A 21,706-nucleotide genomic window follows, 5' to 3' on the forward strand; every position below is an offset into this window, starting at 1 on the left:
AGGTCTGGCATACACACACAGGGTGTATGGATATGTATAATAAGCATAACTAATGGTATGATTTTTTTTCTAAACTCTAAATTGTCTTCTTTTTTTTCTAATATATGATCATGATTCCAACTCAGCCCCGTAGAAAAGCTCCTGCTAATTTGAGAGGACTCTACCAGTAAGTGTTTGCAAAGAACAGAACAGGAACTTCCATTAAGTTGTGCAACTCTGTAAACACATGTCCAGCCATGTGAGTTGTTTGCACGTTTTGTGTATCCCACACAGGACACTCTGCCTAACACCCCAGCCTTGGGAATCACACCCAGAGGCAATGAATGCACTCTGCAGTGTTTATTAATCCCACCTCCAAGAGTGAGAGGGTACTCTGGCTTTAGTGAGGGCTCTCTGTAGCTGCTCTCAGAGCCTGTTCTCAGTGTGTGTGACATTCATCCTGGTGACACTCAAGCAGCTCACTGCTGAAGGACAGCCAGGGCACATCTATATTTGTGCCATTGCTCATTGCTGGCATGCCCCTGTCTGAGCAAAGAGGCAGGGTAAGGTTACTGCAATAAGTCTCCCAGCTGCAGTTACAGGAAAGTGGCAAGGAATTGCTTTCGTGTGAATTAATTTTTACTAGGGGGAATAGAAGTTAACTTTGATGCCATCTGAGCTATCAGAAGAATTTATGACGTCTTAAGATAGAAGGCAAGTTTTTATGATAACTGGTGGTCACGGATCTAAACGTGTTTCATGTAATTTTATCTGTGCCTGCAAAGCAAGCAAACACTGAGCAATCATCTGAAAATCTTATTTAGGCAGCAGGATTGCAGGCAAGCTTAATTATGCTAATTTTAATTTATTTCATTTCATTTTGGTAGGAAAAATAAATGTTATTTCACTGTTCTAATTAGTAGTAGCTTCTAAATCAAGTCTTATTTTTTTAATTATGGGGAAAAAAGTCTTTGCAGGAGCCAGACAACATTTTCTGGTATGTGTTAAGACCTTTTCTCTGTTTAAAATATTAGAATTTGCATGATTTATTTTATTGCCTTCAGCATACATAATATTTCTGCCTAACTTTTTGTCCATAGTAGGATATTGCTAACTGTAGAATCCACACCCATGTCTGCAGTGCCAGAAGACAAGCTATGAACTTCTGTGTGGGTTTTCTTACAGATTTGTAGGGCTGCACTCAGCCAGGGATATAAAACCAGAGAGTGCAAAATGTCTCAATATTTTTCACTGGTTTGGGAAGTTGCTTTCTATAAAGTCACCGATTGTGTTGACTCTGTTAGCTATGCATTTCTCAGGAAAATTAGTAAAATATTGATGAAATAAATTTGAGGTAATAGCAACTACTCAAAACTAAAAGGACCATAAATAGTAGTTTGAAAGCAAGCTTATGTGAAAACTTATGCAGAAGCTCTGATAGCACTGATGTCTGACTGATCTTTTGGCTTTTTTCTTCTGTGAGAAAGTGATTTTAAAGCTTTCATGTGCTTCACTTACCTAGGACTAGATGTAACTACAGATTAAGTGCTATTCAGCTGAAATCTTTCCATGAAGTCTTTTGCTTGTGGTATTAAACTGCTGATAAAATTGATCTGAGTGGTTTTGTAGCTATGATTCCATCCATGTTGGTGAGCACTGAAGGGCTGTGGGGACGTTTCAGCTCAGAGGGAGCTCTGACTCTGTACTGGCATTATCCCACTGCTGTTAATGCAGGCTGGTTGGAAAGAGTGGGCTTGGGAATCAGCATTAAAATTGCCTTTGCACTTTTAATGTTATCGCACATGCATCTGCTTTATCATACAGCTTTGCACGTCACCTGCACATGCCCTTTTCACACCTCCCTCCTTGCACAGAACACACAAAATGTGCAAGGTTTGGGTCAGAGCAGGCATCTCTCAGTCCAAAAGTCAATGGCCTGCCTTGCTCCCTAGTTACTGGATGCTTTTTATGTTAAAATGTATATTTTCCACAGCACATGAGAAGCCCCAAAGGGCAGTATGTTTTCTCTGTGATATTTTTTAGAAAGGACCCAAGACCTCGATTCAAGTTTCAGTATTAAGAATGGCAACTTGAAAAATACAGAACAGAACTTTCCAGGGCATTTACTAGTGTGTTCTGTGGCATCAGTGGTCACAACAGAGGACATTCTACATTCTGCCTGACTGACAGTTCAGAGAACATGCTTGACAGCAGCTGAAGAGTGAGCAGGCTTCAAACCAGGCCATTTCCAATTGCACAGAGCAGCACTAACAGTGCCTGAAGCACAGTCACAGTGTTTATCTGAGGACAGGACTGCTCTACAGTTGGAAATCAGGCATCAGGGTCACAGATGAGGTACTCAGAAAAGAGGATGCACAGCAGAGACAGCTCTCTGCTGTGCTTTGCACTGAGGTGAGAAGAAAACAAGCTTCCTGTGGCGTTCCTTCAGCAGCTTCACTTTGGGAGTGAAGCTACTGACTTTGGTCTTTCCCATGCCTACCTCCAGCACCTGAGCAGTCCTCAGCCAAATCTATTCTATCCATATACTTTTAAGCAAGAAAAATTCAATTCTGATATCTAAGTATGTAGCTAAAGGTTTTCCTTATCTTTTACAAGCTTGAGTCTCATCATCTCAAAAGCCTCTCTGAGGATACCAATGTCATCCAGATCTGGCAGCACGAGAGACTGTGGGACTAGCAGCCAGTCACGACATCACTCAGCTTCCCCACCAGTCCCAGAGCCTAGTGACACTGAGACTGAAGGTCTGATCTTCTATCACATGGATCTTTATGGATCAAAGGAGAGGTTTGATATCTTTCCTGAAGAGCCCTCTGGTCGAGGAGACCGATCTCTGGGGGATACGAGAAGGGAATCTGCACCGAGTAGTGAAAAAGTTCAGCACCCACAAGAAGTTGGCTATGACTTGGAAAAGGAGGTTGCAGAGTTGGCTAAGATGTATGGGCTTGATGAGGATAGAGAAAAAGAGCTTGAGCTTCTTGGAGGGCATCTGGAGAAGGTGGAGAGCAGATGGCCACCAGCTCGCACAGAAAAAGCAGGATTACAAGGTTCCTTATATAACAGATCAAAAAGCAGCTCTTCAGTGAAAGATCCAAGCCAAAGCACAAAGCAGCAAGGACTTCCTGATGAGGCTCCTCAAGGTGAAAATCAGAGCAAAGCCAGAGCAGATGATGAGGCTGAGAGCAGCACATGGTCCAGAGGGGGACTAAGCAGTGGTGGCATGTCAGACGAGTGGAACAGTCAGGCTGTCAGTGAGGAGGAGGTAGAGGAGGAGGAGGAGGAGGAAGAGGAAGAAGCAGCAGATGTTTTTTGTTCCACCTGCAAGATACCAATCCGAGCTTTTGACAAACTGTTTGGTGAACACAAGGATCACGAGGTTGCTCAGCTCCCCAGTGCTGTGGAAAGTGAAAAGGTGAGAGTAACACAGGTGTACTGTGGTGCCCCTAAAACAGTCTTCAGACATAGTAAGAATCACACTGGGTGTTTTGTAGGAGGAGATCCATAAAAACATGTGCAAGTTGGAAGAACAGATTGCTCAGATGGAAAATGTTGCCAGCCATTTGGAGGAAATCTTCATCACTGTAGAGGTAAGGCATTTGCTCTTGGGCTAACTTTATGGTAGTGGGGTTAAACAGTTTTGACAGTCATACTGACATTCACAGTATTCAGTTGTTAATGAGGTACTCACAGTAACAGAGCACAGAGTTATCCTGGGGTTTGTCTAGACTGAAGTACTCAGGAAAACTCATCCTAAAGATTTTTTTCAGTGGGCTAGTAAAACCACATTTATAATTTGCACAGAGGTTTGCATTCAGAAATAAAGTGACCCCCACTCAGGTCATCTTAGCTTTAAATGGCCAAAGAGCTGTGATCTAACTAGTCCATCCAGAGTGCAGCCCTTGTGTTCCCTCAGCTTCATTCACAGAAGTGTCAGATCCAGGCAAATCCTTGGCCCAGCCGTTCAAGCTGATGACTTCAAGAGTTGTGCTCCCACTGGGCTGCTGTCACTTGGCCCCAGGGGAAGGAGGTCAGCTGGCAGCAAGTTCAAACTGAAGCAATAACTCAAGGCACTGCAGGCTTTTCTCTGCTGCATGTGGCACAGGAGGACATCAGTGCCTGAACAGTGAGCAGCTGCTGGGACTGCTCCTTGCCTTGCTTGCTCCTTAAATTTCCCTTCCTAATGCTTTCTCCAGCTGTGAGTGAGGATCCCAGCGTTAGCTACCCAGCTGTCTCAGCACAAATCCATGGATCCAACTGAATTACCATGGTTTCTCTCGTGGAAGGATGTGCTTCACTGTGTTGGTGGAAATGCTTCTGAGATTATGCCTAGGATATATCCTGGTTGTGCTCCCTGGGTTTAGGGGAGCATCATTGTTCCTGCTTTAATTTCTGTTGCTCTTATGTCTGGAGCAAAATCCAACACTTTTGTGCTTTAGTGGGGGGTGAATGATCAGAGTAAACCCCTAAAAATGCACATAAGTCAAATTACAGCTTCTGTGTACTGGTACTGTGTCCTAGTTTTGTGAATTAAATCATGACATATTACCTCTATGGGAAGGAGAAATTTAGGCAGACCAGAGTAATATTTTCCTCTGCATGACCTGTGGATCAGGCTTGATGCCAAGGTGCAAACCCTCAAATATCTTGCAGGAAAATTTTGGGAGGCAGGAGCAGAACTTTGAGGTGCATTACAACGATGCAGTGCAAGTGCTTGCTCAGAAGTATGAGGAGCAGCTGGAAGCACTGGGAGAAGAGAAGAGGCAGAAGCTGGAAGCTCTGTATGAGCAGCTGGTCAGCTGTGGGAAACATCTTGACACCTGCAAGGAGCTGACAGATGAAACCCAGGAGCTTTTCCTGGAAAATGACAAAGCTGAATTTATGAAGGTAAAGAGTTTTAACTGTTGAAGTGCTTTTTGCTGCTTGCAAGTAGTCTCTGTCTGAGAATCCCAAGCAGCCTTATTGCTAAGGAGAATTTGGGATGCTCAGTCCATGGTGCTGTCACTGCTCCTCATGCTTGGCATGGTGGCATTGACTTAATAGAGCAACACAATGGGGGCAAAATGCAGAAGCAGAAGTTTGTAATTTGGATGCTCATTCATTTGTGAGTCACACTGGGGTTCAGAGAGAAGATATCTTGCTGAAATGCTTATCTGGGGAAACTCTGGAAGCACTTAGTGTTCCTTGCCTTGTGCAGGCTCAGCTCTCTCGCTCTATTCTGGGCTCACAGCAGGCAGGCTGATGTAATCACTTAGGAAGATGTTTCCTTTTCTTGCTCATTTTGGAGGAAAGTTCAGCTGAAATATGTCAAAAGCTCCCGCAAAGTGATGGATGAAATCCCACTCTTGAGGTGGTGTCAAGAAGATATTTTTCTTTGGCAGGTAGAAAAAAAATTGGAGAAAAAATCAGAATTTTCACTGATGATGTGATTGCTCTCACCTGAGTTGTCCTGTGACTAAGGTGGGTGGGAGCATTTCTGTAGCACAGTGACAGTAACTTCTGAACTGGACAAAAAACAAATCTCATAACACCAGTGTGCTTCTGTGGGTCAGTTTGCTATGACTCCAGCCTGCTGAGTTCTTCTCATGAGCTGACTTTTCCCATTCCTCTGCATCTCTGGAACAAACTTATTTTCTCCTTACCTTGTAAACAGTTTACATAGACCCTAAGAACTATTATTTATCAAAAAGTGAATGTTGGTCTTGAGCTCTCAGGGGCTTAGGTTTTCTCCTGTACATCTGTCTTCCAGTTACATGCGCTGCTCAGACTCCCTCCAGCACAGATCATTTATTTCATGAGTTGTTTTGCCCAGCTGAATTTGGTTTTTGTCTGTAGGGAACTGTTGGCACTTTGGACAACCAAAGGAGTAATTGGTCTAAAGTCTCAATGGGCAGACACTGATGACTACCTGATTTGCTCATTATCTTTCTGTAAATTCAGCTAGGATCTGTCCATTTCAGTAGAAAGGGCTGGCTTTGTTCTCAGAGTTGGGTGAGAGCCAATTACTTCACTCCAAGTATTGCATTTGGGGCAATTTGTGTAAGACAGGTCAACAGCATGATGTAGTCTGACTCTGGACTTTTCTACCTCTAACACTGTGTCCTTTTTTTCCAACAGGCAGCAGTAACCATGGTTGACAGGTAGTATCACAGTCTGGGATTTTGTGTCACATTTCTTCCTGCTAATTGGATGGGTTATTGGAGATGCTTGCATGTTCTGGACTTTGTTCAGGCACACAAATGTTGTCTAAGCCACCAGAGCTATTGAAATATTTAGTATTTTTGTTTTAAAGTGCATCAGAAAAAGTTGCACTAAGAAATTTAACACTCAAAACTTCTTTGGCTCCAATTTCAAGAAATCCGAAAGGAGAGTTAGAGCCTGAATAAATCAGTGTTTTCAGCTTAGTCATAAGGAAGTAATTTCACTGAGAAACAGTATTGCTAAAGCTCTTGAAATAACCACTCTGGATCCAAATGAGACTAAAATTGAGCTCCCTAAATATACTGTAATGGGCTTATTTATGCATTAATATAGTGAGGTAGAAAATCAAGCTGTGGGAGCTCAGAACAGATACAGAAAAATATTGGAGCAATTGGAAGACGTCTTAGGGCACACTAAATCATAGGCAAAAACCACCCTATTAATTGACTGTTATTGTTCATGAAAGCACAGAGAAAAAATACCCCTTTCTTTCAAATTTACAACACCTAGAGCCACGAGGTCATGAATTAATAATAGTGTGAATTCAAAATAATGGAAGTTATGGAGATAATAGGGTGCTTCCCTAGGGAGGTGCTGGGCACACCCCACTCCCCTGCTCTCTGCAGGAGCAGGGCACACCAGGGTGGCCCTCAGCCCCAGCAGCAGCAGCCAGCTCTCTTTGCCATCTTGGGGCACTGATGGCCACGTATCTCCAAGCTGGAGGCAGAGGAGGCTGAGCTTGTACAGCTGGGAAAATGGTGTTTTAAGGAAATAGGTGCTAATTTGGAGTCTGCTATTCTCTTAAAAATAGGCATCATAGACTGATACCTCCAACAGTATGGTACTTCCAATTAGACATTATTTTTTCCCCCTACAATTACAGGCTGGAAGAATTCTTAAAGCAAGAAGTGAATTTAGAGCTTTCAACAGTGCCAGACTTTGAAGAGCGGGCCATAGATGTCTCTGAAGTTGAACAACTAATGAACTCCATTAATGCTATTCCAGGTACTCTTTACTAACTGATCATTATTTCACACCTATTTACATTTAAGTAAGAATATGTATTAAACATTTCTTCTTTTAAAGGAGATCTGCAAAGGCAGAATTAACTTGTCCCTAGTTTTCCTTCTAATTTTGTTTTTTTTGGTTTTTTTTGGTTTTTTTTTTAATTTGCCTATATATACAGGGACACTGGAAGATATTTTTGGAATTTTTTTCCCATTTGTTTTCAATATAAAATTACCAGAATTGCTGCTAAATTGGGACTTCCTTGCTTTTGCTGGATGATTTCCTAGAAGACTCATGAAGATTACCCACTTCTGTTGAGGGGTCAGGCATGCTTAGTCAGTGATAACTTCTCTTACCTTGTAGTTGCTTGAACAAAATAGATAGGAACTCCAGACTGCTTCAAATAACTTACCCAGCTTCTCTTGATAAACAGATTTCAGTGACTTATTCCTCTGCTATTTAGCAAGCATTTTTCCCCCATAATCCACAGGAGACAGCACAGCATAAACAAATTTTGAATAACTAAAAAAATGCCTAAAATTTTAAATATTTTCTGGTGCATCACAAATGGTCAGAAAGAACATTATTTTTTTTACACCCAATACTGTGTTTTCTTAACATAAAACAGCATTTGGTGCTTGTTTGGCTGTGCTGATGCCTCCTGTTGTACAGCTTTTTCCTGATCCCTGGGTGGTTGGCAGCAATGCTGGCATGGCAGATGTTGGGCTCACTGGAGCAACCCTCAGAGGAAGGGTAGGCTGAGGTTTATTTATTTCATTGGTTTGCCTTTGTTTTGAAGCAAGGCTAGTTCTACTTACTAGCTGCAGTTGCAGACTCAGCTCCTGACTTTTCTCCATGTGGGAGGAATGGAGGAACATGACCCTATTCAGTGCCAAGGCTTTGTGAGAGGAGAGGTACAACAAACCATGATTATACATTCAAAAACTGACCTGTTTTTTCCTCTGCAGCTCCTTGTGCCCCTGTGATCAATCCCCAGGCTCCCAATGCAGCAACTGGCACTTCACTGAGAGTTTGCTGGGGCCTCTTCTCAGATGACACTGTGGAGTGCTACCAGCTGTGCTACCAACCTGCGAGCAATGAGAGGCACAGGGATGGGCAAGCAGGTAAGGAGGCTGGGGCCCAAGGGACACCTCAGCCCTCCAGTGGCAAACCCAAGGGACACCTCAGCCCTCCAGTGGCAGAACCAGCTGATACCAAAATGTCTCTGCATGCCTCGTGCACTGTCTGCCACCAAAACCATCATATCTGCCACCACCATCTGCTTTGTCCCTCTTCCCCTGCCAGGTCTGCCATGCTGCCAGCTGCAGCAGGACCCATCACAGGGGCAAAGACAGGATGTGGCAGCAGCAGGGACAGCAGGAATGAGAAGGGGACCGTGGATGGAGTCACAAGGATTTCTGGAGGGTGGGCGCTGCATTAGAACATGTGCTGCATCATGTATTTTTAAATCACAGTATTTTTAAAGAGCAAATCATCATATCATCAGCACTCCAGCTGAAACCCCCAGATGATTTTACAGCTTATCTTAGTGCTAATAATAGTCTGTAACTCCCTAAGATGCACAGGCACACAAAAAAAACCACAGAACCAAAATGTCTCAGCCTTGTGACAAAACTGCCTTTGCTAGTACTGTTCTTATAGAACCTTCAAAAGTGGAAGCCAGTAGAGTGCCAGTGGCCAGTTGAGAAAGAAAAGCAGAAACTATCAGAATTTTATAGGATGAAGAATGAGAAATGAGCAGTAAAATAGCTTCAGCTCTTGTCCCATCTGATTTATGCAGCTTTAGAGGAAGGCACTGTGAAACTGCCTGACAGCTGATCAAAGGGTGTGGAGCACAAGGAGCTCTCCTGAACTCAGCACCCAAAACAATGCACCCCAACTCCACAGTGTGATGCAGCTCTGGGTAAAAGTGGGCAAGTGTGTAAAGGCACTGTAAATGCTTTGTTGTTGTCATTTCAGAGCACACACTAAAAGTGAAGGAAACATACTGCACCATTACTGATCTGTTGCCAAATACACAGTATGAATTTTGGGTCAGTGCTTTAAATGCCTCTGGAATCAGTCCACCAAGTGAAAGAGCAGTTTATGTAACAGGTAAAAATATTTTGTTCATACAACTTTGTAATTTTCATAGTGAAATTCAAAAAATCTCTGAATTTTATGCAAGTAATGCTTTCTGGGAACTTTCTTTCTTCTGATGTAAGCCTACTGACTGCATGGGAATTCCCCACTTTTATTTAGAGAGCCTCTCATGCCAACTATCCCTGTTTTAGAGTGGCAGAAACAGAAGTAGAGAGACAAAATAACTTATTTAAATGCAAGCATGTAGACCACCTGAGAATAAGGTTCAAGTTTCCTGGTTCTGCCAGATGAATCCCAGCTCTGCTTTCATTGGCCTATAGGTATTTTGTGGATTCACCTGTTATGCTGCTCTTTTTAACTGCAGCTCAGTCAAGGACATTGTGTGAAATCCTGACATCAGATTGAGAAAGTCAGTGTGAGACCTTCAAGTGCTTGTTCCAGATGTCTTTGACATCTCAGAGCAGAGATGCACCTTTATGACAAAGATAAAACTAATGATAGAAAACAGTTGTGTAATCAGTCTTTATGTTACTTCTCTGTTTAATTCTCCTGGGACCTTTATAGTCTAAATGAAGTCTTTAAATAGTACTGTTAATCACTCTACCTGCTGTTTACTGTCCATTGGGGAAGCAGGTTTCTTTACCTAACCAGTATTATTTAACAGCATTTTTCTATTTGTTTGTCTTCAAAGCATGTTGTTTGCAAACATCTTCAAGCAACAGCTCAGAATTGTTCTTTTTTCTACTTTTTAGCTCCTTCACCACCTATCATAAAGAATAAAAAGATCCAAAGCTGTGAAAATGCAGCACTGGTGAGCTGGGAATCCAGAGACATTAACCCTGTGGATTCCTACACAGTTGAATTGTCCAAGCTGACAGATGAAGAAAATGATGATATTATTACTGAGTGAGTTACTCTTCTATTGAGCCCATGGCCTGTAGAGATTAAACCATTTCAATAGATAGGACTAAGAAAGGACCCATGACCTTCTGGTGAATTTACAAACAATTCTCTTAGTAATACTAGTTGTAAAATGTTAATCAGAAATTACTACATGAGAATTATGAGTACTGGAAAAGGGCAGAAGCAGATGTAAAAATCTGCAGTCTGTGACAGACTCTCTCTTGCCCTGCTACTGACAATTGTACAAGGTAAACTGTTGATTGGTTACAAGACATGTTGAAGTGTAATGTCTTCCTTGTTGCTCAGAAAAATAATTTCAAAGGCCCACCTTTGTTTTCTACCCTGTCATTTTCCATGGATTTGTTTTCTGCAGATCTATTGTTGGGATCCCTAACTGTGAAGTCCTAATTCACCTCCAGCCCACACAAAAGTATCACATCTGTGTCAGAGCCCAAAACCTGGGTGGCTCCAGTGAAAGAAGTGAACCTGTCCTGATACACACCACAGGTACTGTACAGCTTGGAACAACCCCAGCAGCTTATTGGAGCATCTATTGTCTTAACAGAAGGATTCCTGCTGGTTTCAATGGCCTCTGGACCAGGTCCTAATTTCTCACATCTAATTACACACCTGGTAACATTTTAGGAATGAAAAAAGCAACTTCTTGTAACAATAAGTGCATTGCTTTAGCTCTGTAATTTATGTTATTGCTGTCTGCTGCATTTGGTACTTGAAAGTTACTAATTTTTAAACATTTTAAAAGACAGTGTCAGCTCAACACCCACATATTGCCAGCCTGCAAAGTACTGACACACCAGTGAGGAAAGCTGTAGTGTGGTTTTACTTCAGAGATTACCATGTAATGCAGCTGCTGCTGGGAATTATGGCTGAGGCAGCACTTTCTAGAGCCATTTAGCAGACATCAGTGCTCACCTTCATCACTGCTGCAACTTCATTGCTCATCTCAAATCTCCCATCCCACTCACACCTTACCTGTGTCTCTTCTGCCCTCACCTTCTGAGACATTTGAAAATTGTATTTATTCAGCAAGATGACCACACAAAGTTATGTTTTAGTAAAAAACCTGTCTGCCACAGAGCAGTGACACCACAGAAAAGAAATGCTCATCCTTAAATCCCCGGAGAGGAAAACCGTCATTGTGTTGCCATCGTTTGTGTGTATTCCAAGTGCTTAAATCAAACTCAATATTTGAAATTGCCCATTCTGTTTGCACAGCATGTGTTTGTTTTCAGCAGCACATGCCTGTAATTGCCCTGTCATTGTTTGTATTGTATTTGCAATGAAGTAACTTGCAGTTTGATTACAATGATTTCATTTGGGATTACCATGGGGAGATTAATCTTCTCGGAGTCTACATTATGCAAACAGCTGATGCAAATTGATCTGTTGGCTGCAAGAACCCACCTCCAGCACTGTGAATGGCCTTTGATCCTTTCTGGGGTGGGTAAACAAGCAGCAACTACAAACAGCAGCTGTGCCAATGGTGGCTGCTCCCAAGGCCCCAGTGTGTCAGAGCTGCTCTGTGAAGTCTCTGCAGGAAGAAAGGCAGAAGCGCTTTTATCTGGGCTGGACTTACCTCTCTGAGGGCTGGTCTGCCAAGGGAGTGCTGAAGCATGAGGGATCCTTTCTCTTCAAACTGCCCAGCATTTATGGGGATGGGTGAGGCCATGGAGAGTCCTTTACACCCCCTTTCTCTTTTCAGTGATTAAAAACAGATTACTTGAAATCAGACAGGCCATTGCAGGGAGAACTCCTCATCTCTGAATAGCTGCTTCCTAATGCCTGCAGCTTTGAGCCCTGGTAGGGTTCAAAACCAGGCTAAGTCCCCTGCTTTTCACCAGACTGAAACTAAACAGTCTTAAGCTGTAAAACAAATATTTATTAGAAAAATTTTAAAATATGATCTTGTCCTCTCAATGCCAGCCACAGATTCTTTATAGAGCATTGGTGAATCTTTTTGTGTATCCAAATAACATTTCATCACACCCTTGCTGCAATTCTAATGTTATAAGGAGAATACTGGAGTTATCCTTAGGCATTTTCTCTTGCAGGCACCTGCTTCTACCTTAATGAGGACACAGCCCATCCTTTACTGGCAATTCTAGATGATGGATTTACCATTTCATGTGATGAACTGGAAAACCCAGAGTGTGATCTGCCTGTCTATGATAACAGCTTTACAAGGTATACAGGGGCATTTCAGTTTCTTTGGTTCTTTTAACAGATGCCAGGAAATGTCTAATGGGGCTTTCAGCAGCTCTGATTAATTTTTTGAGTTGAAATCTCTCTCTCCAGCTGCTCTTTGGAACTTGGAAATTAATGCAAGTTCTTAAATAGGATTACAGATGCAGCAGCCACAATCATGTACAAGCCTACTTATGTCTGGCACACTGAGCTAAATTTGAACAGGTATTTAGGTGCCATAAAAATGCTAAGGAAAGGAGACGGATCTAAAAACTTACCTCTTGCTGAAAGATATAACTGATACTATTTGGACCAACAGGTATTACTTTCAAAAAAGAATTAGGCCCTTTGCCATTGAATGAGAGACTAAGCTTGCCAAAATACATTTTCCAGTCAAAACCACAGAAACACCACATAACTAGGACAGGCATTGCAGGACAATACAAGTCTGCAGTTTATTCCCTCCATGGAAATGCAGTGCTACTAGAGGGCTTGGTAGAAAAGAGTTGGGAGACTGGTGATCCTTTTCATTAAAGCCATCGTGGTAACCTTAAATGGGATTTCATCCCACTTCCATGGGATGCTTTGATGTTTCACATCCACAGCCAGAGCTGGCACTCATCTCATTCAAAGGCTGAGGTTTTGGTACCACTATGAACTTTCACAAATCTCCTTCAAACCAAGATACTGAAAAAAGAAAAATAAAGGAAAAAAAAAAAAAAGAACAAAAAAGAAAGAAAAAAGAAAGAGGAAAAAAGAAGAAAAAAAAAGCTCCCAAGGAAGTTACATGGCAAACTTCTTTCTGAAGTTTGTGTGTTCTCCTAAGTTTGGGTAGCTGATGTATTTCCTAAGTAGTTCCTCAGTGCAGCTCAGGTTTGCCTTGGTGGCTTTGCAGCTCTCATTACTATGGTTTTGTTCACAGCTGTTTACCCATCCATTTTGCATCCTTCCTTTTCCTTCTTTCCTTCTCAGGCTGTAGCAACACAGCCTCCAAATGATGAGTGCAGCTCTCTCTCAGCATTGCCTAGAAGACCTCAGTGTCTGCCAGCAACATCCTTTTCCTTTGTAACTTATAACTTTACACACTACCAAAGAAACATAAAAGTTGTGTGTGTTTGAAACCTGCCGTCCCCCTTGACAATGACAGCTAATACACCATGTACTTTTCCTAAGAAAAAGCTGAGGTGGAAGCTTACAGGACTCATGTTGCTCTCCTAAGAGTGTTTCAGAAGCATTTGGAGTGGGTTATTTTGCCCAATTTTCTTGCTTTAGAACCTGTGTTTTTGCAGACTTGCATCTTCAAAGCACCCAGTTCCTTTGATTTCAAGACTGTACCAGTAAATCAAGCTGAAGGGTCTCTCTGTAGTACATTATCTTTGTCTGTACTACACAACTTTCAAAAGAGTTATTTTCTGCATGGTTCCAATCATACATTTCATGGCTCAGGTATCCAGCATATTACAAGTTCTCCTACTGTGTTCAATTCTTCCTAATCTCTCCAAACCCAGAGGGAAGCAGTGTAGACAGGTTCCCTCCTCCCCAGCTGCCCCAGGAACTTCATGCTGTTACAGTGCTCAGTTCCAGTGGTGAGTGATGTTCAAAACCCTGGGCTGTTGGGAAAGAAAATGCAAAATCTGTACTTTTTTCCTCTGCTATGCAGGAGTGCACTAGAGCACTCTCTTTTCTAACAAGCATCAACTTTCCCAGAAAACCCAGGCACTATGGGATGCTGTTCTCCATCTTCCTGGAAGTGCCTAGGGCACTCATTTCTACAAAGCTACCCACAAGTAAAAACAGGGCAGGTGTCACAAAGAAACAAGCAGGCTGGGGATTTCACTGGAGTCAAAAACCCACACTGCACTGCTAAGGTGACAGCAGAAGTGGCTTTTGTTTATTGCTATGTGATGTCCAGGCATATCCATACCTGAACATATCTAAACACTGTAAAGAGAATTATAAAAAGGCCCTGCCTTTTAACACCTATTAAAACACCTATTCCTGTCTCCCACAGATGTATTGCAATCCTGGGCAGTCTGATCCCATTTCCAGGAAAGCATTACTGGGAGGTGGAAGTTGAGGAAGATACAGAGTACAGAGTTGGTGTGGCTTTTGAGAACACTCCGAGACATGGTCACCTGGGGGCAAACAACTCATCCTGGTGCATGAGGCACATCATCACACCTTCCAGGTAAGGGCTGTGGAGGCTGCAGGTCTCCAACAGGAACAACTCTCACACCTGCAGGCAGGGGCAGCAGGGACACCAGAGATTTTGTATCAGCTCAGACCAGGCACTGGGGACTCTGACGTTCCCCTGCTGTCCCACAAACTGGTGTTGGAAGGATACTGCTTCAGCAAATCCTCCTGCTTTTTAGGGTGTTTCAGCAGCATTTGGCATGAGTTATTTTGCCCAACTTCCTTGCTTCAGAACTTGTGTTTTGGCAGACTTGCATCTTCAAAGCACCCATTTCCATTGACTCAGAGGGTGCTACTGAATCAAGCTGAAAGGTCTGTCTGTGGTACACTGTGTCGTTGAAATGAGACGTTGTCGCATTGAAACAAATTGCAGGAACAAATCTGAATAAAATCAGAGTCGCAGAATTTAGCTGTAAACATTACCAAAACCTCAGTGAGAAGACAGTAATAATCTATGCAATCCAGAAACTACATATCTAGCTAAACCCAACTGGTTTTGATCTCTGTCCTACCTATGGCAATATGTCACACCTGCCTGCAGAAATGCCAGCTCCCTCCTGCCTCAGCTGCACTGCTGGCTCTCCCTGGACATGGTACATTAACATCACTGCCTTTGACTCTCATGAGCAACCTGGGCACCTGTGTGCACAAAGTGCTTCCATTTGAGAGCAGCCAGGGTGCCTTCAGCTCTTTTGTTTTCTTACCTGCAGGCACAAGTATGAATTCCTGCACAGTGGGATGACACCTGACATCAGAATTACTGTTCCCCCCAGAAGGATTGGCATCCTGCTGGACTATGAGAACTGCAGACTGTCATTTTTCAATGCAGATATTGCCCAGCACCTTCACACATTCAACTCACACTTCCAGCATTATGTCCACCCCTGCTTTGCACTGGAAACACCTGGTATCTTAAGGATACACACTGGAATTACAATACCCCCATGGACTGCCCTGCCATAACCTGTGTTCTGCAGCTGCCACACCCCTGTGTAACCTGCCCTGAGCAATGCCCTCTTTCAGCATCAACTGCACCATCACACTCCCTATGAACCACCTGTTTCCTCCTAGTAAGAGCAAAGCAACCCTGACCCAAACCAGCTGCCAAGCCTGGCAGCTTAGAGTTTACATCCTCTTGGGAAGGATCTTAGCAAAAAGCCACTATGGTCATAAGAGCCATCAGCATCTCAGAATTCTCATTAGAAATGGACACCTTCCTTCTCAGAGGTGATGCTGTCACCATACAGCAGTGGCAGCTGGATCACAGCTTCCCCCAACATCCACCTGAAGCCTAGGGAACTCCCCAGTTCCAAAGCAATCATTGATTCTACTCCTGAGTCTACTCAAGAGCTAAAAACTCAAAGAAAAACAAAAATAGCAAAAGGCATAATCACTGTACAGCTGCTGGAGCTGAAAACACTCCAGTCATGAAGCTGATCTCCCAATCAAGTGTTCTTGTTGTGACACAAGATAATCAAATATGCTGCCCCTATGTTTGTGCCTACATACCCAGTAGGACTTTCTGGAATACTCAAGCCTGCACTCCAGTCTCAAATGTAAGCCAAATTTTTACAGAATGCTTCTCATTCATTCACCCAGGGAAAAAAAAAAAAAAGATAGGCTTTTTGCAGTGCTTGATTGTCCTTGTAGAAAAACTTAAAGCAACATTTTTAGCTGCTTCCTTTTAGCTATGCTCATCTCCACTTGGCTGTACCCTCCCTCCACAGATCTGTTCTCCCCTCAGCATGGAAGAATTCCACTCCATGCTGTGCCCTAGAACTGTGGGTGTCCAGTGAGGCTGGCAGGACTCTGGCCCAGCATGCAGTTGAGACATCCTTGTCTGGGTTTCATTTCCAGACACCAATCAAGACAGGCCCTGCCTGACAAGCAGGCTTGGCCAGCTCTGAACAGCCTCAGCCATCCATGTCAAAACTACCTGAACTCAATCAAGAGTCATTAACAGAGGAGCTTTTCCACAGATTTATTGCACATTGATTACAAAAATCACTGGTTCAATGTTCCTGGTGATTCCATTCTAGGGAATCACCAGGAACAAGCAGTGGCCTCTACAATATGCAGGGTCTCTACAAATAAACGCCACTGGCAAAACTAAAGAGATTTTACATAGAACTGTGTATCAAAAGCTTGTCTGTTCTTTCTCAAATAGCTTTCAAAGTCTTACCAAAACAGGCCTTTAGAAACCACAAAACCAGGAGCTGACTATGTCACTACAGCACTGATCAGTACCAGCTGCTCTTGGATATCTGTTTCAAAAGCCTCAGAAGATGAGTTTAGCAACACTGAGCTATACCAGCACAGCATCATTTCTCAACTTACCAGGAATGAAGGTACTTTCAGGGCAGAAAAGGTTGTTATGGTCACTTTGTCACACCTGCTGTAGGCAGGCCAGAGACTTTCAGTTGCCTGGTCTGCCAGTGAGCAGAGCAGCCTGTGGCCACGTGTGCCCTGCTGATGCTGGCATGGCCATGGGAACAGCAGCTCTAGGGTACAGCTCCTGTGCAGGGGATGGAAGTGCTGAGATAGCACCATTCTTTGCTTAAAAATGTACTCCTTGCCTCTGGGGCCAACTTCTACCCACTGGAACATGTTTTACCCCTATCAGCCAAAAACTGAGAGCCCTACTCTGAGATACCTGAAAGAGTGTAACACACAGGTATCAGAGCAGAGGTATCAGGACATCTGAACCTCCCAACAGAGCCTCTAATGCACAAAGGCTGCTGGTGAACCCATGATTCCACTACCCACCACCAGCTTTCACCTCAAGTGTTTAAACCATAGCTGTAACCTGGCAAATACTTGCCACTTGGTGATCTGAACTGGCAGGTCCCCAGGACTTCACAACCCTCTCACTGGACAGTGCAAGGGCAGATTTTCTGGGCCAAATTCAAGGTGCTCAGACACCCTTCAGTGGGACTCCACACACAGGTACCAAACAGCTCTGTTGTGCTGCCAGTGGCTGAGTACAGGAGAATGTCTCTCTCTGCTCAGGAGAACAGCCCCATAGTCATCACCAGGCATGGCACAGGACTGCTAAGGCAGTGACAGAAGTATCTGAAAGAAAGAAAAAAAATGCAATAATTGGCTTCTAGGTTAAAAACAGTAAGGGAAATGAGGTTGTATGTTTGTCTTTAATAAAAGCTTCACCTGTTGGCACTAGCCCAAGCTTTTCCTCCTTTAAGAATCCAAACCCCATCACTTAAATATTTATACAGCAAAGGAAACTTGACAGTGTGTGTTTCTTAGAACCAGCTGTTGCTCTGAGCAATCTCTATATTAATCCTTTACAGGGAGGCCACACTTCCACTGCAGAGGTCTACTAAGCTGTAAGTTTACACCTGCATGTCTCTGTATTCAGTTTATTCACCAGGTGTATACAGTTTATTGGAACTCTGAGTATAGCACTCACCTTGGACAACTGTGTTGATCTGAGATCTATTACACTGCATTGAAAGGTATCTCAGATAAGGCAAAACCAGCTCTTACCTCTGGCCTGTACACAGGAACTCTGGCTAAACTACATCATGTGGTAAGGCAGCAGTCAAAAATGGAGTTTGTTCTAACATTATGTTCTGCAAGCTGCATTTTTCCTCGTACCTGTTGGGTCTTTTTCCTCCTTGTTCCTTTTCCTTATGGGCATTTACTGGCACACAGTAAAATTCTCTGCAAAGGACAGAAGCTCACACCTAAAGCTCTGGTTTTGCCAAGCTGAAGCCCACAGGCAGTTCTCATGTGCAGCAGTGATCCATCCCTGCAGGACTTGCAGCATCAGGAACTGCCAAAGGACAGGGCACCCCAACCATCCTCCCCCAGCAGCTAACTGGGGACTTTGCCAGGCTGCCCAAACCCCTTCAGGCCAGGATCCCTTTCCCCAGTTCCCTGTGATTTCAAATTCACATTGTTGCCACTGGAGGGCATCACGTGAAGCCTTTCAGAAGGCCACACTGGTCTCACACAGGTTTCTGAGGCTGAGCACAGTTTTCAAACCAGTTACCGTAATCCAAGGCATGTCCAGTGTCCCTCCTCACCCAGGGCTGGAGCCGGGAACAAAGGGCCTGTGAGCAATTAAACAGGTGACACATGTCAAAGGCACAAATACAAAAGACAACGCAATAGCGGGAATACATTTAATCTAGATTTAAAACAAACACATCCAACCTTTTACTACAGAAATACACCACTTTTAACCTGCTCTCTCTCACTGCCATTTAAACATTGTAGGTAGATCAAGTAGGTCCTGACTTTTATCTCACAGACAGGCCTTGTTCTCCCACCACTTAATTTAGGAGGATAGTATCAGTGGAGTCAATATAGTGCCACTGGCTCCACTTTCTTAGTCCTCCAGATGAATCTCCACAAGAAACTCCTGAAAAGCCTCAGACGGCACTGAATTCTCCTAAAGTAGACAGCAGAGCCTAACCAGGAAGGCAATTCCCTATTCCTGTCTTCAAACCCAGTTGCATCTTTTTACTGTTCACCTCTGTTTCCCAATATCATTCATTAGCAGTGCAGAGCAAAGCAACCAAGGACCGTGCAAAGGTGAGGCTGTGCTTCCTGCCCACACTTTACTGCAGTCCTGGGCCAGTCCAAAACACAACACTGCCTTTTATTGCATTTTCTCTCCATCACATTCATGGTGGTGTGCTCAGTTGTCAATATATATTGGGACTCAGCTTACCCACCTTACTTAAACCTTTTCCAAACAGGCTTACTTTTCAAGCTTTACTTGCTCTGATGGAAGCGATACTGAGACATAAACTGCTTCACAAAACGGCTGTATGGGGCTGCACCCTCTGCCAAGAGGGCGCCCACCCCACAGCTAAATAAAATCCAGACACCAGGCTATGGCTTAAACAGCCCCAGAAAGGCTGCACTAGCGGGTCCCGGGCTATCTCACTAAACCATCACCACCACCACCAGCAGCCCCTCCCGGGCGGCAGGAGGCCCGGCGGGCAGCGCTTACCTGGGCCCGGGCCGGGAGCGCCTCTTCACGGGCCCCGCGCCGGCCGCGGCCCGGGGCTCCCGGCGGGACGGGCACCACGGCGGCGGCTCCCGCAAGAGACACGGGGCTCACGGGCAGAGCCGCGGGCAGCCCGGGCCTCGGCGCCACGGCACTGGAGCCGCTCCGGCCGCACGGCCACGGGGCCTTTCCGTGTGCGAGCGAGCGCGGGAGGCCGTGCCCGAGCTCCGCCGCTCTCCCGCTGGCGGCCGGCCGCACCCGCGCACCTCAGCCCGCCGCGGGAGGAGCAGGAGCAGGAGCGGGGCCCCGCCGCCATGAGCTCCCCCACCTCCCCTCGTGGCGCCGCCATTTCCCGCGGCAGGCACGGCTCGAACAGAGCGCCCAGACAGAGGGCGGGGAAAGGGCGGGCGCTGCCTACCTGCCTTCCTTACTTCCTTCCTTCCTTCCTTCCTCTCCTTCTTCCCTTCCTGCCTGTGCCAGGACAGCGCCTCGGAGGGGGAGAGACCGCTCGAAGTTCCCCCCTGGAGTGGGCGCTCTGTTCCCGCAGCCCCGGCCTCACTAACGCAGCCTTTTCCCGGGACATTACGGACCGAGCCGAGCTCACCACGCTCGGCTGCCGCCTGAGCCCTGCCTGCCCTGGGCTGGGCCATGGAGCGGCTTCCCCAGTGATGGCTCCATTCACACACAGCTGAATTGCTGCCTCCAGCAGCCACCATCCAGTGCAGCACCTGCTGTGCTTGTCCACCTCCATTCCTTTCCACAGCATGTGCCTGATCCTGTAGAGTGAAGCACGAGAATAACACCGGCTGCTAGCACAGCCCTGGCCAGGCGGAGGGAGAGCCACCAGCTCTCAGCAGCTCCTGGGTGTCCGGCAGCAGGATTGGGGCCGGACAAAGCTGCCATTTCTCACCCCTGAGGCTGAGCTCCGCAGCTCCCAAATCATCTGCACGGCGCCCTCATCCAGGCGGGGCTGGGCCCTAAGTAGCATGTGAACTCCCTTGCTTGGAGGTATTTTGCAGCCAGTTGAACACTCAAGTTTTCTGTCAATCTCTAAACAAAATCCCTTTAACATTGCCTTTCTGACATTGGAAAGTAAATCGTGAGGTGATGCCTGGGCCCCCCCCAACACATCCTGCCTTGCGCCTCTGTGCTGAGGTGAAAGCTGCAGCCAGGCTGCTGTAATAGAACCATGAATTGTGCCTGTGCAGTGACAGTCATATATTTCATGGTCTGTGTAATAAAATGCTTGATGAAGGAAACATTTTGCCTCCCATACATGGATTCATGTATTTTACAGTGAGGATTTATTAAGCCGAAATCTTAGAGTTCATGCAAGAGTTCATCTAACAGTTCATCTAACTAATCTTAGAGTTCATATCTGGCTCTTAAAAGAGTTCAACCAAAAGGTCAAAGGATACACAAAAATGTAAACACCTATATAAACAGCTGTTTAAATTAGAAACGGATGGTTTGGTTTTGTTTGTTTGGTGGTTTTTGGTTTTTTTTTGTTGGTGGTGTTTTTTGTGGTTTTGTTTCGTTTTTGTTTCACTGCAAATGGAAAAGCAGCCATTGGCTTTTGGGCTGTGCTGTCTCAGTCCCTGTGTGAAGTTTTGGACATTGCAAATATCTCATGACTGGGTCAGCACAGTGGCACAGCAGTGAGAGCAGGCCTGTGTGGGGCTCTCTGGCTTTCTCTGCTTGCAGCACAAGAAGAAAATCTAAGCTCAGGGTGCATCTGATCAGAAGAGGTGGAAGTAGGTCTGAACTTAGCTCAGCCACAGCACTGTGGCATTTCAGGTACACATTGTAATAATGTGACCATATATTTGCAACCAGGCTTAGGACAGATTTTCTTCAGAAAGACAAAATAATCTAAGAAGTGGATCCATGGGTAAGAAGTAACACTCATGAGGCAGATTATGAACAGAGCTAAGCCAATGGAAGTAAATATAACTTCACCAAATTCAATGCATTAGGAAGGACTTTTAAGTCCCAAAGTGGGGCTACTGGTAGGCAGATGGAAGAAATCAAGCCCCAAATCCAAAGTCCCTTGTTTCAGACCATCTTCTACAAACACGATTGACTCTTGTTACAACAAAACAACACAAATATCACTTTGCT

The 21,706-nt window shown here is 44.7% G+C and overlaps 1 protein-coding gene and 1 non-coding gene across 2 annotated transcripts; one reads left to right on the plus strand and one right to left on the minus strand.

The window, feature by feature from the left end:
- Positions 1–2,635: 2,635 nt before the first annotated feature.
- On the plus strand, positions 2,636–15,570 carry FSD2 (fibronectin type III and SPRY domain containing 2). The gene is made up of 12 exons (XM_054272963.1): positions 2,636–3,409; positions 3,489–3,584; positions 4,648–4,881; positions 6,112–6,134; positions 7,079–7,200; positions 8,172–8,327; positions 9,184–9,318; positions 10,059–10,212; positions 10,583–10,716; positions 12,282–12,414; positions 14,426–14,602; positions 15,318–15,570. The coding sequence occupies exons 1-12, from the start codon at positions 2,636–2,638 to the stop codon at positions 15,568–15,570; spliced, it is 2,391 nt and encodes a 796-aa protein (XP_054128938.1).
- A 3,268-nt stretch (positions 15,571–18,838) lies between these two features.
- LOC128935102 (small Cajal body-specific RNA 15) lies at positions 18,839–18,970 on the minus strand. Its single transcript, XR_008482918.1, has one exon. It is a non-coding gene; the product is annotated as a small Cajal body-specific RNA 15 (non-coding RNA).
- Positions 18,971–21,706: the final 2,736 nt, after the last annotated feature.

Source organism: Melozone crissalis, unplaced genomic scaffold (assembly GCF_028551555.1).
Source record: "Melozone crissalis strain CALT ecotype California unplaced genomic scaffold, PUWL_Pcris_2 ptg000014l_1, whole genome shotgun sequence".
Classification (NCBI taxonomy): Eukaryota; Metazoa; Chordata; class Aves; order Passeriformes; family Passerellidae; genus Melozone; species Melozone crissalis.

Coding starts and splice junctions, on each gene's coding strand:
- FSD2 (XM_054272963.1), top strand. CDS start 2,636: ATGTCATCCAGATCTGGCAGCACGAGAGACTGTGGGACTAGCAGCCAG. Junction 4,882..6,111: donor ACAAAGCTGAATTTATGAAG/GTAAAGAGTTTT, acceptor TTTTTCCAACAG/GCAGCAGTAACCATGGTTGA. Junction 10,213..10,582: donor AATGATGATATTATTACTGA/GTGAGTTACTCT, acceptor TGTTTTCTGCAG/ATCTATTGTTGGGATCCCTA.